The sequence below is a fragment of the Fringilla coelebs genome (genome assembly GCF_963513975.1).
Source record: "Fringilla coelebs genome assembly, chromosome: 2".
NCBI classification, from domain to species: domain Eukaryota; kingdom Metazoa; phylum Chordata; class Aves; order Passeriformes; family Fringillidae; genus Fringilla; species Fringilla coelebs.
In genome coordinates this window covers 116,370,761-116,388,037 of record NC_140029.1, presented here as the reverse complement: position 1 = coordinate 116,388,037, position 17,277 = coordinate 116,370,761, and the positions used below count along the sequence as shown (strand labels likewise).

At 51.6% G+C, this 17,277-nt stretch overlaps 1 protein-coding gene across 1 annotated transcript in view; it reads right to left on the bottom strand.

Annotated features, from left to right (window-relative positions):
* Positions 1-223: 223 nt before the first annotated feature.
* Positions 224-17,277, bottom strand: part of TIAM1 (TIAM Rac1 associated GEF 1) — a gene marked incomplete at both ends in the record, with an annotated part of 69,631 nt that continues 52,577 nt past the window's right edge. The window contains 12 exons of the mRNA XM_084226056.1: positions 224-687; positions 2,481-2,653; positions 3,373-3,460; positions 3,599-3,701; positions 4,505-4,563; positions 5,278-5,386; positions 6,119-6,237; positions 6,351-6,530; positions 8,903-9,011; positions 10,864-10,989; positions 11,215-11,283; positions 11,696-11,875. Coding sequence (XP_084082182.1) covers positions 224-687; positions 2,481-2,653; positions 3,373-3,460; positions 3,599-3,701; positions 4,505-4,563; positions 5,278-5,386; positions 6,119-6,237; positions 6,351-6,530; positions 8,903-9,011; positions 10,864-10,989; positions 11,215-11,283; positions 11,696-11,875 — 1,779 coding nt within the window. The remainder of the gene's footprint in view (positions 688-2,480; positions 2,654-3,372; positions 3,461-3,598; positions 3,702-4,504; positions 4,564-5,277; positions 5,387-6,118; positions 6,238-6,350; positions 6,531-8,902; positions 9,012-10,863; positions 10,990-11,214; positions 11,284-11,695; positions 11,876-17,277) is intronic.

Here is a 17,277-nt window from a genome sequence, read left to right as displayed (position 1 = left end):
GAGTCATTGGTTTTCCAGTGATTACCTTCTCCCCGTACTCAATTTCAGCCCCTGATTGTTTTAGAATAAATAAAGTAGTGTGAAAGCCCTTGGTTAACGCAAGACAGGACCTCGAGCTCGTTTCGTTCCCGGATTTTGAGCGTCCGACGGTGCGGCTCGGGACCGGCTGAGCTGCCGCGACGGCGCGCGGGGTCCCGGCGGGGACGGAGGGCTCGGGGCCGCCTCAGAGCTCGGTGTTGAGCTTCCTGCCGGGCACAAAGTCCTCCCGCCGCACCCAGATCACCTCCTCGCCGTGGCCCTCGGCGGCGCCGTTGATGGCGGGCAGGGCCGCCTGCTTCCTCAGCTGGGCCATCCTGGCGGCGTGCGCCTCCCCGGGCGGGCAGGGCCGCTCGGGCCGCCGGCCGCCCGCCAGCGACGCGGCCTGCAGCCGCTCCCGCAGCTCGCGCTGCGCCCCGCGCGCCGCCTCGCAGAAGTCGTCGTCGTCGCTCAGGATGTCGGTCTCCTTGATGTCCTCCTGCTCCTCGTACTGCGCCAGGTCGAACTGCTCCTCGACCCAGCGGTCAGTGTCCCCTCCCTGCGCGGGCTCTTTCTCGGGGCTGCTGCCGTGGACGGCCTCCGAGTCAATGGTAAACCTGTTTCGGGCCAGCCGCCGCCTCCTCCGCCCCAGAGACTTGCTGGGGGCTGACACTGCACACACAAAGATAAAACCCCACAGGTGTTTTACACGCGGCACAACTCTGCGCTAAAGCTAAGTCCTGCCTGGGGCGGGCAGGGCCCGTCGCTCCCATCTCCCCGCAGCCACGGCTCCTCAGCTCCTCAGCATGAGGCCTTTGCGGCTGCACGAGGAGGTCCTGCTGCTCACATCCACCATGTCACAGATCCCGGCCTCTGGATCCACCGTGCCACAGATCCCGGCCTCTGAATCCACCGTGCCACAGGTCACGGCCCCTCTGGATCCACCGTGTCACAGATCACAGCCTCTGGATCCACCGTGCCACAGATCACGGCCTCACGGCTGCTCCTCCTGAGCGCCAGGCAGCCAGCCAGCACCAAGGGCATCTGCCCAGCTCAGCTTCTCACTCGCAGCCCCTGCTGCCAGCACACCACAAAATCCAACAGCTTCACACCTTGCAGAGGGACATCTGGGCTCAGAGCAGCTTTCCTACAGCTTTCCCAGGGGCTAGCTCAGCGCTGAAGATGCTGCGTTATTTACAAGGAATTATGTTCCTTGTCCAGGCTCTGCTGCTCCCTTCCTCACTTCCTCGCTACTGGGCAAGGACAAAACCAATCCCCCAACCCAGAAGAGCTATCAGAAGTTCTTTCCTCAGCATCTACTCAGCAACTGGCCCAATTAGCAATTTCCCATCCTCTGTGTCAGAACATCTTCCCCAGCAGAGGCAAATCCTGCAGGCACCGCGGTGCTTCAGGGGCACACACAGAGCTCTGAGGTTGGAGTTTGTTCCCCTGCACTGAACAGCACCTCAGCACTGCAGGATGAATTTATCCAGCTCTGCCTTGGGGTTCAGGTCACATTTTAACATCCCTGAGCCTCACGAGGTGCATTAATTACAATGGCTCAGCAGCTGCAAATTTTATCTGTAGGGAGAGGTCTGGACTCCAAGGTGGGATTTTAATCCCTGCAGAATTCATCACACAAATGCCCCACGGAGCCAATCTGAAAGGAGGTCTGGCGTCTCCAGCAGCACCCCGAGTGAGAAGCTGGGCTCAGCTGGTGCTGGTCTGGCCTGCCCTGGTCAGAGGAGGAACAGAAAGCCTGGCTCTCTACAGTGCTGGATCTACTGAGCAGAACAAGAAATAAACAGCAGACCAGAACAAAACACACAGCCGTGCCGTGTACTTTGGGGTTGGAAGCAAATGTTTCTTCCCTCCAGCATCTAGACTTCTGAAAATGAAAACCTGCTTTTCCCTGAAGTCAACTGCAAAGGAAAATCCATGGCTTAGGACAGGCCACAACAAAAATAAGAGTACCAAGTGCTAACTTCTCCAAATGTGGGAAGGAGGAGGATGTCCCCTTTAGCAGTTGAGCTGGAAAGGCTCAGGTGGAGGACACCCACAGCTGCCCCTCAAACCAAGCTCAGGGGAGCTGTTTTTCCTCATGCATTTTAGTTCAAAAGTGCTCGGCTTAGCTCAAAATTCTGTACATGCTTTTAAGGATCACACAGCTTCTGCTCTGTTCAGCTGAACCGCAGCTGGGAGTAAAGTGCACAGCCAATGGGTACTGCCAGGAATCCCACCTCCCTTCCAGGCCGGGAGCACTGCTCTGAAGCTGAGCCTCCAGTGCAAAGCAGGGTAAATAGAGGCAATTTAAGGCTCTCAAGGAAGTGAAGCATGGGAAACCAGCAGTTTTTACACACACAGGAGAGAATGCTAATCCTAATATACAAGTGTCAGACACTGTCGTGTGTCCTACAACGCTGCCGGGGTTACTGGGATCTTGAAAGTCTGTAGCCCTACAGTACCTGCCCTGTTCATGGCTGGCCTTGCACCTTTTAGAGCACACAATCTTTTTCCACCAAAAGGAACATATTGCTGGGAGGAGGGCAAACTTTCGGTTTTAAGGAGCTGTCTTCTGTGTTTGTCCCGCAGGATGGAGTGCACTGCCTTCAGAAAGTCCTTCCTGTGCTCTGGAGAGCTGAAAAAGAGGTGGGAATACAAAAGGCAGAGTTACCCCTTGGGAACTGCTAAAAGCTGCCTGTAAATGAGGTAAATAATGGCCACTTCTGTGATTTAAGACAGTGCAGATCGCCTGGCAGGTGCTTCCCCAGAGAATACCCCACTGAACTCAGTATTTTCATGGTCACTGCAGTGGGCATCCAAGGAAACCAACACCCAGGTCATTAATAAAACATTCAGCCTTTCAGCACTCTCGAGGTTTCCTTTCCCTGCAGTGCCACCCACATGTGGCAATAAGGCTTTTCCCATAAAGCTGCAAAGCTGATCAAGTTATTTCCAGAGGCTGTACAAAATTCTACCTTCCAGAAGTTCGGTTTGAATGCCCTCTCCCCACTCTAACTAAGAAAGGAGTTCCCAACTGCTGGCAGGTGCAGCAACCAGACCTTTGTCCTTAGGGTGCCCAGAGTGACAAACTGAGGGCCAGCCCCAGTTCAGGGGGATGCTATCCTACCCCTTCACCTTCCCCTCAGTGAAGTCTGAATTCAATTCAATTCAGGTCTTCAACTGAGCTGGGATTTATCTGTTTGCACCAGGATTTACTTCAGTGGCACAGCAGGAGAGGTAAATACCAGATCCAGTTTAACAGTTCCCAGATTGCCTCGAAAGGAAAGGCACAGGCAGGCAGGGATGCAGAGATGCAGCTGTGAAGGAGAACAGAAAACAGGGAGTCCCACTTACCTACAGCAGAGGTGAAATGTCCTTTCTGGCCTGCCCTCAGACTCAGATTTGACATGGACAATCTCGCACACAGAATTGGTCTCTGCATCTAAAGGGGAAGCAAGCAGAGCTTTGTGTCTACCTTCACGTGTAAGGGCAGGGCATTTCCTGCATGCCCGGCGAGGGTGCCCAGGCACACAGACTGCAAGCCTGGCAGATCGCAGGTCTGTAACTCCAGGAGCATTACCTGCGCTGGCCAGGGCCCGCACCTGCAGCGCTTCCAAAGGGATCATGTGGCGGAACCGGAACGGATCCCAGTCTTCATAAATGGAGGCTCTGTGGGATCCTCCCTGGAAGAATTTCGAACACCGTCAGGAAAGCAGACGCCCTGGGGCAGGCAGACGGTCCTGCGCTCTGTGCTGAGGGCTCCCAGCTACAGACCTGCTGCAATCCTGCTTTTCCCACCCCACACCTCCCTCGGGGGCCTCTCTGCGGGCACCTTGTGGAGACTGGACTAAAGCAGCCCTAAGGCCCCTCAGCTCTCAGCAACGCCCTCCAGAGTCACCCAGCCCAGCCCTGGGTGCACACACACTCGGCAAACATCAGAGTTTTGCTTTTCCCTCTGAAGTCCCCCTGTGCCAGCTGCCTTTCCCCATGCAGGTGCCTCCAGCCCCTCTCTCTGCTTTATGCCATGAGTAGGGATCACCAGTTTCCCTATACCACTAGAGACTGTGCCCCATGGTAGCACTGCTAAGCTCAGCTTCAACTTGGAATCCCAAACTCCAGTGGGATCCCTGAGCCACTCCTGATGGAGCTGAGAGCAGCCAGCACTGGTGGCACACAAGACCCAGGGCACTGTGTGAGGTGACAGACATTAATTAGCTCTCACACACTCCCTCACACTGACCAAAGAACCTAAGCCAAGAGACACACAGCGACATCTTCAGCCAGGACAATCCCACAGCAGGGAATGGATGTGGCAAGCATGGCAACAAGGGATAAAGGAATGCTTGCTGTGCCCACCCAGCTCCTCAGACACCAGGGACCACGCGTGCCAGAGCACATTCCAGCTCCATGGCTTTGTGGGAAGCAAAACTCCATCACAGCCCCAGAAATGCCCACGGCATCACCCAAACAGTCCCTGCACACTTACCAGTTTCTTCTTCTGTTTGGAACCATCCTTGTACACAAGGACCACGGCAGTTTTGAACACTGGAGGAGAAAGTTAGAGACAAAAGTTATGGAGTCACAGAATCCCAGGATTCCAGGACAGCTGGGGTTGGAAGGGACCTCTGGAGATCACCCAGTCCACCCCCCCCCACCAAGGCAGGGTCACCCGGAACAGGTGACACAGAAATTTTGGGATGTCCCCAGAGATGGAGCCTGCAGGCCCTCCCTGGGCAGCTGTTCCAGGGCTCTGCCCCCTCCGTGGACAGAAGTTCTTCCTCAGGCTGAGGTGGAACTCGTTGTGTTTCAGTTCATGGCCACTGCTCCTCATCCTGTCACTGGCACCACTGAGCAGAGTGTGGCACCATCCTCTGACAGCCTTGGGGATGTTTGTGTGGGTTGATGGGGTATCTGTGTGCATTGATGGGGTATCTGTGCATTGATGGGGTATTTTTGTGGATTGAAGGATCCCCTCTCAGCCCTTCTTTGCTAAGAGGTACCAGGCCCAGCTCCCACAGCCTCTCCTCAAGAGCATCCATAAGGCTTGGGATGGGTCTCCTCTATTCCCGAGCACACAAGCCCTTTGGCTGAGCCAGGAAAACGACCAGAGAGCAGAAGTGAGCGCTGCAGCCAAGAGACAAGCCCAGGTTTAAATTCCAGGCAGCCCTGGGGAAGGCAGTGCTCAGACACTTTAAACATCTGCTGAGGCACAGCTGCCACTCTTTAAGGCATGTGAAATGCAAGTCCTGGGATACAAACCGAATGCTGCCAGCTCAGGTTCCTTCTTCCACTTGCCCAGGGAAGCAGGAGGGTTCAGCCATATCACTGTGTTATGCAAGAGCAAGTCCCCCATGGAAAGGTCGGCCACCTGCCAACACATGCACAAAGGCAAGGGTTTTAATCAGCTCAAGGAATCTGATGGCAGTTTGCAGCTCGAGGAAACTTGCATCAAGTCTAGACCTGCACAAAACTGCCCCCAGCAAACTCCTGGAGTATTTCATCAGCTGACTGCAAACAGATGCAGGCAAACACTTAATTAATGAGCATAAATCAGGGTCAGTTAAACTCAAGAGTCCAGCTCTTAGAAGTCAGGGTCAAAACCAGACTTTTTTTTGCCTTTTCCTCTCCTTTGTCCATTTTTCTCTCTATCAGTTTCTTTGTATTTTGTTGGCATATTTAAGCGCATATTCTGTTTGGGGTGACGTTTAGAGACTGCATCAGGTGCAGTGGCCAAAGCAGCCCCTCCCCACAGTTGCTGTGGCTCTTGACCTTGCCCAAAGGCTCCTCTGGGGACACCACATTGCTGGGAACACACTAAGAAAGGAGTTCCCGACTGCTGGCAGGTGCAGCAACCAGAGCTTTGTCCTTAGGGTGCCCAGAGTGACAAACTGAGGGCCAGCCCCAGTTCAGGGGGATGTTATTGCATCCCTCACCCTCCCCTCAGTGAAGTCTGAATTCAGTTCAGTTCAGGTCTTCAACTGAGCTGGGATTTATCTGTTTGCACCAGGATTTACTTCAGTGGCACAGCAGGAGAGGTAAATACTGGGTCCAGTTTAACAGGCACCAAAATAACCCTTTCCACTCCAACTCTGATTGTTACCTCTTTTTTCTCCCCTGTTTGCTCCGCTATGAGTTGGTCAAACACTGCCCCATATTCTTCATGGATTTTCTGCATTTCATTAATGTGGCTGGCAACTTTGTTCATTGTTTTGATGGCCACTGGAAGAGAGACAGGGGATGAGCAAAAGGCAGTTTTAACCCCCTGAGAGGATGGGAGGGGAGGAGGTTCAAGAGCAGAGGTGAGCCACACAAAGGTGGGGTTAAGTCCTTACCATCAAGGTGATAATGTTCTTCACTGTCCACATCAGTGAGAGCAAAGAGCTCCTTGAGCAGGAGGGGGTATTTGAGTATCCTCTGGATGGGTTTGATGAGGTAAGACTCCAGGGTGGAGGAGTGCTGCCGGCGTGGGTTCTGGGCATCCAGGAACGCCTTGAAAGCAGTGTCTGTCTTGGCTGCCAGATTCAAAGGAAGCATTGGATCAATGAAAATTCATGACTGTGCCCTGAGAAAGCAACTTTTCCAGGTTTAAATTGGTTTATCTGGAGACATTTTGCAAGGAAGTGCAGATTTATTGGGCCTGCAGAATTAGATTTACGCCCTCCAGGATTTGAGTCACTGACACTCTCCCCGGATGTGCTATTTAGGATTTCACAGCAAGCATCCACCTCCAGCAGGGCAATTTTTATTTGCACTATCCATGATAGAATCTCTTGAGCTGAAAGAGCCCCAGGAGGACTATCCAGTCCCACCCCTGTTCCTGCACAGACCCTCAACAATCCTGCCCTGAGTATCCCTGCAGAGCTCTCCAAAGGCTCCTGGAGCTCTGTGGGGCTGTGCCCATGCCCTGGGGAGCCTGGGCAGTGCCCAGCACCTCTGAGGGAAGAGCCTTTCCCTAAAATCCAGCCTGAACCTCCCTTAGCACAGCTCCAGCCTTTCCCTAGGGTCCTGGTCACAGGGAGCAGAGCCTGGAGCTCCCTCTCAGGAGGAGCAGTAAGTACTGCTGGCCTGGCAGCTATTTTAGATGTTTTAATCATCTGCTCCCTTTAAGCAAAGTCAAATTGGACACTTGTGAGAAGTGCCTGCTTCTAAGCCACGGTGCACCCACAATATTGGCGAGTCTGGCTCTTGTTACCTCATTAAACCTTAAAATGCAGCACTGAGTCACAACAAGCAGCGGGAGCTGGTGAGAGGCAGGAGCAGAAACTGAGGCTAATGCACCAGAATTTGGGACCACAGGCAGACTGGACACCTGACTGCCATCATCTTTTCCACCTGACTGCTATGAATTTATAAAATTGCCAGTTTCTCTGCTGCTCCCTCCACTGGAGCATAAGGAGGGAAGGAAGGAGGAGGTGGTATTTATAGACATACAAATTATTCAGTGCAAGAGCAATTCCACACAATTGCTTTTATTGGAGTCATGTCCCCTGCTGGGGTTGGGAGTTTTTTGCAGGCAGTCACCTGATTTCCATAAAGCAACTTGAGTTTCAAATGCAAAAGCCACATGCACCTCAGCTGAGGACACCAAGTGACACCTGAAATACACTCCCAGGCTGTTGAAGAAATTTACCTCTGGAATAGAATTTTAAGTTCTGTTTATGCCATAATTCAAGCACAACACTTTCTCATTTATAAATACAGTCAGCAATGGAAAAGAAAAGCAAAAGAACCAGATCTACCTAGCCTACAGTTTTAACATTAGGGTCCTATAAAATACTGCCAAAAGAAAACATGGATGTGACTAGCAACATATCATTTATTTATGTATTCCACAGAGCTGCCAAGTGTTCTTTGCAGCACAGGGAATAAAAGGTTACAAGCAGAAATGAAAAAAGGAAAAGTGCACAGAAAAAACACAAAGCCCAAACTAACCAAGAAACAAAAATCCTCAAAATTTTTGACTGTCAGACATGCAGCTGTTGTTTGAAAAACCAGAGATCCTCCCTCATTGGCATCACTGCTACAACTGGAGCCATTTTTTGTTTAATGTCTTGGCCAAAATGGAACTGCACAAAGCACTGGTAGCTCCATGAGATTTACACTTCCACAGGGGAAAACACCCCTGTGAGACAAGCTGGCCCAGGAGCCAGACCACAGGGCTTTCATCTCCAACCCAGCACGCCAAGCTCTGCCAGGAATTCTGCCATGGAAACTTCTCAGGCAAATTGGAATGAAGGCAAGAGGAAGGAGAGAGGGCTAAAATGTTTTGCCAGCTTCCATAAAACATTCTCTCAGTCTGATCCTCTGCTGGTGCTCCCCCATTCCTGCCCTCAGAGGTTTGGGGGGCAGTGACGACCACCACCAGCATGTGGCTGTGACAGCTTGCTGGATTATGCCCTTTTCTAACCCAGAAATAAAGCAACTGAGATGCCTTTTAAGAACTTTGATTCCATGTTCAGTCTCATGTGAAGGGTGAGACAATACAGATGTTATAATTCACACCATCACAATCAAAAGCTAATTATTCCCTAATTACAGTACCCTATAAGTGTTTCTTGGCCTGTCAGCTTCTTGTCACACCATGCTGGAAATTCCTTAAAACAAATTATCTAAAATTACTCCTCATGGTTCCTACTACAGTGCATCTTTCATAGTTCTATTTCTCTAAAGTATCCAGTCTTATTTACAAAGTCATCCTTTAAAACTCGTTTCTAGCTCTGTTTCTCGCTCAGCAATGTCTGTCCTATTCCATGGCATTTCTAAGTCAGCATTTCTTATCTCAAAACTTCCATCCATTTCAGATACATACTATGTGAGCCTTCTGTCAGGCTTTGAGATTCTCTACTAATCCATTTCCCACAGCAGCTCTGAAAGGGGCTCTTACCTTTCACCAGGACTTTGGGGACTTTTGTGTGGCTGGCACAGAAGGCACTGTACAGCTTGAACCTGTCAGCGTAGTACAGGAAGGATCCACCCAGGGAGAACAACACTTTCTGGGATTAAAAGGGAAAAGCAAAGCATTAGTAAAAAGGCATTTGGTTACTTTGCCTTCAGCCAGGTCATCTGAAGCTTCCATTCAGCTTTTGGAGGACAGGAGAATGCAGCTTTAATGTGTTTGCACACCAAGACATCACTGCTGGAGTGAGCCCAGGGGAGGCACCAGGATGATGGAGCAGGGGGGATGGAGCAGTTCTGCTGGGAGGAAAGGCTGAGAGAACTGGGATTGTGAGAAGTTTTGGAATGACCTCACTGTGGCCTTCCAGTGCCTGAAGGGAGCCAGCAAGGAAGATGGAGAGAGACTCTTTACAAGGGGCTGGAGTGACAGGACAAGGGGCAGTGGTTTCAAACTAAAAGAAGAGAAGGTTTAGATGGGATATTGGGAAGGAATTGTTCCCTGTGAGGGTGGGCAGGCCCGGGCACAGGGTGCCCAGAGCAGCTGTGGCTGCCCCTGGATCCCTGAAGTGCCTAAGGCCAGGTTGGACAGGGCTTGGAACAGCCTGGGACAGTGGAAGGGATCTTGCAGGTTCCTTCCACCCAAACCATTCTGTGAGTCCATGATTCATCCACCAGGAAACAGGCCCAGCCCTGGTGTGTGGATTCAGCCTCTGTAGTCAGCACCATCAGCCAAGCCCCAGCCTGGAGGCAGCCCTGGCTGCACTGGGAGTTAACTCCAGAGCTGCATCTAAAAGCCTCACTGCCCTCTGCAATGGCCAGAGCCCACAGAGAGGACTGATGTGTCTGAGCCTGCACTGGATCAGGGCACTGAGGAGCTGCAGGCAACCCTCATCCCTCACAAACACACCAAGGGGTTCACCTGCCTGGAAATGACCTGGTGCTCAGGGTCAAACACAATCCCAAAACCTCTTGGGAACCAGACAGCACCTGGTGAGGGGCTGAGAGCACACGTGGGCAGCCTGGGGACAGTCAGGGGAAGCAAACTGCAGAACTGAAAGCACAGAACCCCACATCTCCTTCACACCCAGCTGCTTTCACACAGGGCCCAGGGGCAGAACTGAAAGTGAGCTCGGTGCAGCTTTGTGGGAAGAGCTGGAAGCAGCAGCACTCAGGAGATGGAGCTTTCTCTGGAAGGACCCTACACTGGCACTCCTCTCTTACAGCTCAGAGCACACAGGGGCCTGAGGAACCATCATCATCATCATCATTACTATTATTATTCATATTATTCATTAATTCATTCTGTCCTTTACCAAGGTAAGTGGTGCTGAGAGCCAGAGTGGAACTCCCCAAAGGAAAAACATTCTATTATCTCCTTGCCATGCCTCCACCACCAGTACCACTGCATTAGACACAAAATGCAATCTGCCTCCACATCTCCCTGGGTTTGAAATGCAGTTTGCAGAGCTGCAGTTTCCATTTCTAGCTGTGAAGATGCACACCTGCTGAAAGGTAGAAGTATTTGCCACCATGGACTGAAAGTGGAAATACAAAATTCCATGTATTGTTCTGATCTGTAGCCCCAGAGGGCTTCTGAACATGAGACTTGTCAGGGCAAAGATTTTATGTAACTTTCCATTTCTAGCATATCCTGACAGCTGAAGGCAAGAAATCTGGCAGAAGGGCAAGAATAGAACCAAAAAGCACATGGTTGCTAGTGCTCTATATGGCTAAATGCAGCATAAACTACAATTGCAGCAGAATCACTTTTCAGCAGTACCAGCATCAGTTGAAAATTGATCTTAAATGGAAGAAGATGCAGGTTTTTACATGAACAGTGACAACAGTCAGAAAAAGTAGATGGAGAGTGTTAAAGGTTTCCTCAAAATTTAAACAATGAGATAATGCAAATAATGTGGTTTTGATATATAAAAGTAAACAATTAATTACCTTAAATTGCTCAACCTTTTCAAGCTTTTCCAGGTCTGGAACCAGCCTTACTCCATCTTCCAGAGTTTTTAAGAACTCCACCTGGAATGCTACCATTTCAGTCAGATTCCCAAAGAGAACATCCAGCTAATAAAAGGAGAAAAAAAACAGAATGCTGAAAACATCACTTTGAGGCTAAATTGTGTTTTCTAGAACTGCAGCAATTCTCAGTCCAATTGTAAAACAATGTGATGTCAGGAAAAAACAAGCTGCAGACATTACTGAGCAGCACCTTGATGCTCCACTCGATCCATTATTTGACAGAAATGGAATTCAGTGAAATTAATTTCAGACAAACAAGGGTCAACATACCTCATCTGGTGTGAGGAAGGTTTCTTTCTGTAGAGGCTTCAGGTATCTCTCCATCAGACAATTTAAATCCTAAAAATTCAGAGAAAGATTCCCACATTGGTCCCTCAGACTGCCTCTGGGTATTTCCTGAGGTGGCAAATGATGCTCACCTGATCTGAGGATTTTCCCTTTTTACACACAACACAAAATAGCTGGATTCCAGCCCATTTAAGACAGGAAAAGGAAACATTCACACATTTCTAGTTACAAAACCAGAACCAGACCTCAGCGAGCAGTAACCGCACACCAGCTAAGCCCAACAGCCGAACCATTAGGAAATGCCTTATCTCCGTGGTTTCAGTGATATTTTAGGCACTATATATATTCTATATAAAATACATTTATCTCATAGAACTGAATGCAAGTTCAGCAAGAGCTCCAGACGCGAAGCAGAGCCAGAAAGCAGCAGAGCTCTGGGGGAAGCTGAGGCTGAAGCCCTCACCTTGACGTAGGTGCGCTCGGTCTCCAGGAGCTCACAGATGACCTTCCTGAGCTTGTCTGCGTCTGTGAGCTGCCTCATGGTGCTCAGCTGGGGCCCTGCACAGTCCTGGGGGGGAGCACTGCAGTCAGAGGGGTTCATTTCATGCAGACTGCGACAGAAAGCTGCGACCTGCTCTGTGCTCTTTGGAGAGAAGGGAGAGGAAAGAGCAGTGGTAATATTGGAAGTAAGAGCCAGAGGAACAAAGGGGCTGAGGAGGGTGTGCAGCTGAACAGTTGCAGCTTGGGGACTTCTCAACAGGCACCACAACTGTCTATCCCATCTCTCTGTGACTGAGGATAAAGGAAAAAAAAAAAGGAATTGCAGAACTCAAATTAATTGAAGTGCTGCTCAACTCCATTCCTTGTCTCAGACACACGTGAATTTTAATTAAAACAGGCTCGTCCAGCACTTAACATTGACAAACTCACAGAGAAGCCCAAGAATTGGGAACCAAAAATGCCTGTGCAGACAGAACTCACACCCCAGCCCCTGGCAGTTCCCCAGCCGGGGCTGCAGCAGTGCTGGGAACAGTTCTGCTGACACAGAGGCAGAAACCACTCCGGCTGGGCCGTGGGGAAGCAGAGCCTCCCAGCTAAATCCCCTCCAGGCTCCAAGCAGAAGCTCTTTGGGCCAGCAGCTGTGTCCCTAGGCTGTGTCTGGAAATGTGCCTGGCAGGGTGAACTTCTTCCCCGTAAGTGCCATTTCCCAGAGCTGCTCCTTCTCCCTGCTTCCTTTAATATTTAATCAGCTGCCTATATAAAAAGCCAGTTATCCTCACTTCACCCCCTCGTGTTAGATCATTTCCTCCCATCTTTCATTACACTGAAGAGTTTGGAGCAGGAATAGTCTCTGGTGTCAGTGACGACAGCCCCAGGCTTCCAGGACTGCCAAGGCAGCCGTGGGCTGCCTCCATCCCTCCCAGAGACCTGCAGGGAAAAGGGCTGCTCCAGGGACCACAGCTGATCATCCTGCCAGAGGACCTCAATCCAGGCTCAGTGACTTCCCAGCTCTGCCTCTACAGCCCCCCAGTTCAGGAATTTCCCCATGGAAAGGGTGGCCAGGCACTGGCAGGGGCTCCCAGGGAATTCCCGGAGATGGCACTCAGAGCTCTGGGCTGAGTGACAAGGTGGGGATGGGGCACAGCTTGGACTCCATGGTCTCAGAGGTCTTCTCCAGTATGGGTAATTCTGTAATTCTGTGGAACAACTGACCCAACATCAGCCTGTTCAACCAGAGAAGAGAGCAGAGGAGAAAAAAAAACCAACTAAAAGAGAAGAGAGAGAGAGAAAATGAAGCGCATCCTCACCTTGTAGTTTGAAGACAAAGCTCTGCCCCTGGGACATCACTTCACTCCCACCCACTGGCAGTTGTGATCTCCATGGTTTTTAAGCCATGCAGGCTGCTCACACAGAGCTATTTCCTCTCCATGCACCTACAATCCATGTTAGGACAAGGAAAGATTTCCACCCCCTTTCCTTAGAGGTCTCTTGGGGCTGCAGACGCTCCCCTGAGCTCCCTCTGCACAGCGCAGGAGCAAAGATGCTCATTACACAATGGATCATTTTCTTCAGGACACTCTTGTAAGCCAGGAACTCACTGTAACTGGCTGCCTATGCATAAATGCCTTTGGACACACTTCATTCCAGGGAAAATGTTCACCTTCAGTTTCTGAGGTTTAACTCAGATGTGGAAGAAAGGAAAAACATTGCAAGTTGAAGGCAGGAGGAAGCAGTGAGTTGGACCAGTCCATCTCCAACTCCCTCTGCTCCTGGCACGTGTCACTGAGATTTGAGATTTATTAATCTTAATTATCCAATAATTCCTGTTATTTCTCAGCAAGGTTCTACCTACACTTAATGTGCTTTCAAGTATAAAGCCCACCTAAACTTTTGGATTAGATCTGCCTCAGATTTCAGCAGGTGTGACCTTGATCCCAACAGCCCCAAATCCACTGAGGGCAGTGGGTGCAAGCCTGGCTCCAGCACAGGTTAAAACACCTTCCCAAGCCCCCTGCTCTGCTGGAAGGCGCAGAGAGCTGACAGCTCAGACGTGATAATCTGAGCCTGCGGAGACCCAGCACAGGCAGGGTTTTGCTCAGCAATGCTTGGCTTTGCTAGCACCACTTGAGGCAGACGTGTCCAGTGGTGTTTTGCTTTAACACCCAAATGCACAAACAAATCCAGTTCTAATTCATAAAGCACAATCTGGAATCTAACCCCAAAATAAACCAAGTGTTTTAAGCAGTTCCTGCCTGCCACTCTGCAGATCCTCCCATCCTGTGCAGGCTCCTGCAGGGAAAGATGGGTGACCCAGAAAGAGTGAAAATCTGCTCGGGGTGTGAAACACCAGCTCAGCACTGAAGTTGAAATAACTCACAGAGGCATGTGGTGTGCCCCAGCAGGAGCAGTTACACCCATATGGCAGGAAGGAAGTGTGGAGGACTTCCCAAAGCCTTATCTCCACTTGTGCACGCTCAATAAACCGCTCGAGGGCTGCAGCCAGGGCCAGCACTGCCCTGCCCCACATCTCTGGGGAACTGCCCACACACCACACACCCTACACTGCCAGACAGAGTCACCCCCACAACCTTGTTCTTGTGCTTGTCCACTGAGCAAACAGCTGTGGTGTGTCAGCACACCTGAGTGGGAAGGTCTCCCGAGGTGTCTCCTCAAGGCTGGGGTTCCTGGCCACCACAGAGCCCTGGGAAGCGATCAGGACTTGCTGGACTTTGTATTTATTCTTAGCCAAGGGATGTAAAGCGTTGGCTGTACATATATAATCCTTCAGACACAAACCACTGACCAAGTCTGGCACTAGAGCAGATCCAGCTGCACCTAGACCCCTCAGAATTCAGCAACTCACAGAGTCCTTTCTGACCCTCATCCCTAAATGGGAGGCTGCAGTAAACAACCAAGTGAGCCTCGCCATCAAGCCTTCTTAAACCACCATCATATTGACAAGCAAACTTGGTTACCTTATCAGCCCATATCAATAAAAATATTGTGGTTTCTCTCCTAAAACGGAAATGCACGACTCCACCTACAACAACTGCTGTGCTTCATCTCCAAGCACAATCCTGTCTACCTGGTATTCCCTTTAAAAAATCCATTTCCAGACTCAAAGCAAGCACACACTGCACACGGGGGCTTCAGGGCACAGCTATTTTGGTGAAAACTCTCAAGCAGATTTCACAAAAACCTCTCTGTCCCCATTTTCCCAGATAAAGTGGCTAAGTAGGGAAGGTCTGGAAGAGAAACAGATCCTTTTATCTCCCTGCACCAGCTCTGCCAGCAGTGACAATGACAGCTCTAAACCAGGATTTCTCATGGAGAATTACGGCATCACACTTCAGGCACAATCCCGTAGGCAATCCCTTCAAAAAGCTGAAAATGAGACTGAGGGCTGCCACAACTGGAAAGTGGAGTTCACAAACATTAGCCCCTCCTCGGGAAGGGGCTCAGCAGAGGAGCCAAGCTCACATCCTTCCCATGGAGGGGATCACAACCACGGGGCTGCCGCCCGCAGCGGGGAGCTTCGGTAGCGCTGAAAGCCATTTCCTCCTGTGTTTGCCATGCAGAGACATCCAGGTGCCCGGGCATCAGGAAGCGCACCTCTGGTGCACACTCCGAGCAGCACTGCCCGCCCAGACAAAGCGCATCAAACCGCATCCTTCCTTCCATCAGCACGGCCAGCGCCGCGGCACGGCAAGCAGAGCCTCTGCAGGGCACAATGAACCGCATGACAATCCCCTGAGCGCCGCTCCCGAGCCCATCCCGCTCACCAGGTACAGCATTCGGAGCAGCGAGTCCCCGTCCCTGCCGGCGCTCTCGCTCCGCGCCCTTCGGTTCCCCCTCCGGAGCGCCGACATCGCCGCGGGGCTGTCACCGAGCGGGCACCGCGCTCCCGGGGCCGCACATCCCCGGGGCTCTCCCGCTCCTCCCGGGCTGCTCCTGCTCCACCCAGGCTCCCCGAGCTGCTCCCGCCCCTCCCAGGCTCCCCAACCTGCTCCACCCAGGAACCCCAAGATGCTCTCCCGCTCCCCCCGGGCTGCTCCCCCAGCGTGTGAGCGGGGCAGGGCAGCGCCCGCCTCCTCCCCGGCACCCGGGTGGGTGCCACCTCCCCAGGCTCTCCTCCCGTGCCATCCTCTCACCGCGTCCCGAGGCGGGCGAGGCCAGAGCCGGGCGCTGCTGGGGAGGCAGCTCCGGCAGAGCGGCTGGAATGCGGCGGAGCGGGGACAGCCGGGGAATGTCCGTCGGGAGTATCGCGAATAGCGCTGCCTGTGGCTCAGCACAGCCCGCTGGCTGCCGGCGGCACGGCTCGGGAATACCGAGCAGCGCAAGGGACACGGCACCGAATGAAAGGAACTTAAAAGAGCCGGTTGTGCCGCTGGGAAAGAGACCCCGCAAATCCCCCTTTTAATCCCTTCACGTCTACCGCAACACGCTGAAGGTTTGGAGACTTACGCTGGTCTCGAGTAATGCTGCAGAGAGCAGCCGACCTACTTTTCTTGGAAAAAATCCCTCCGAGTGGCACGGGCGTGCACACACAGAGCCCATCGACCACACTCCCCAAGCAGCACTGCTGCCCGGTAATTGGCCTTGACTGCCTCAGGCACAGGTCTGCAATTAGAAACAGGGAGAAACCAGGGTCCTGCAGCAATTTTAACCGGTGACACTTCTTACAACACAGCCCCAGTTAAATTCAAAGGACCACGACAGGAAAAAAAAGGACACAAAGACTGATTTTGAGATTCAGTACTGGCACCCTGCAACATCAGGAACTCATATACTCAGTTTTCTGGGTGTCCCCTTGGAACCTCAATATTGAAAAGGCCAAAATAATCAGGTCACCACAGGAGCAAGTGAAGAAAATCACTGAAGAAATTACTCTGGTGTGAAATGCTTCTGATGCTCTGTTGAAGAGAGGCTGGCAGAGGGGCATGCCCTCCCTGTTTCATAAACAGCCTGAAATTTGGTGCTAGGTGAAAACAAGCCTGAAAAGGTGGCAGCGAGCAGGCTTTCCTTTCCCCCACTCTTCTTCCTCCCATCTCTCTCATCCCCTTGGCTCTTACGTGAAACAGGGACAGAAAGGAAAGGCAGAAGTCCATGCCAGAGCAAAAACCAGTTGTAGAAAACCTCAGGCCAGGGCCAGCTGCACGGCTTAAGGCAAAGGGCTGCACCTGGAAAGCGCCCTGCTTGCCACCCTTCACATAGATGTCACCCCAAGAGATAAGAGGTGAAACTAGATAGGGAGTGAGTGCAGAGAGCAGCAGCTATCCCACACCGCTGACACCTCAGCCCACCTTGGAGAAGGGTTTCCAGTATTTTACCAGAACAGACACCTCATCTTCCCTTATTCTCTATAATGGAATCATTACTTTGACAACAGCCATGGAGAAGGAAGCTCTGCATTATCAGGCCTTTAGGATATACAGAAGGCAAGCTTCTCAGAAAAGGGAGGAGTCCTCAGGGCTCCTGCTGCACCTCCAAATCCTCCAGCACCACCACAGCTCGGAGGCTTTTGCAGATTAAGAAGCCAAAGCA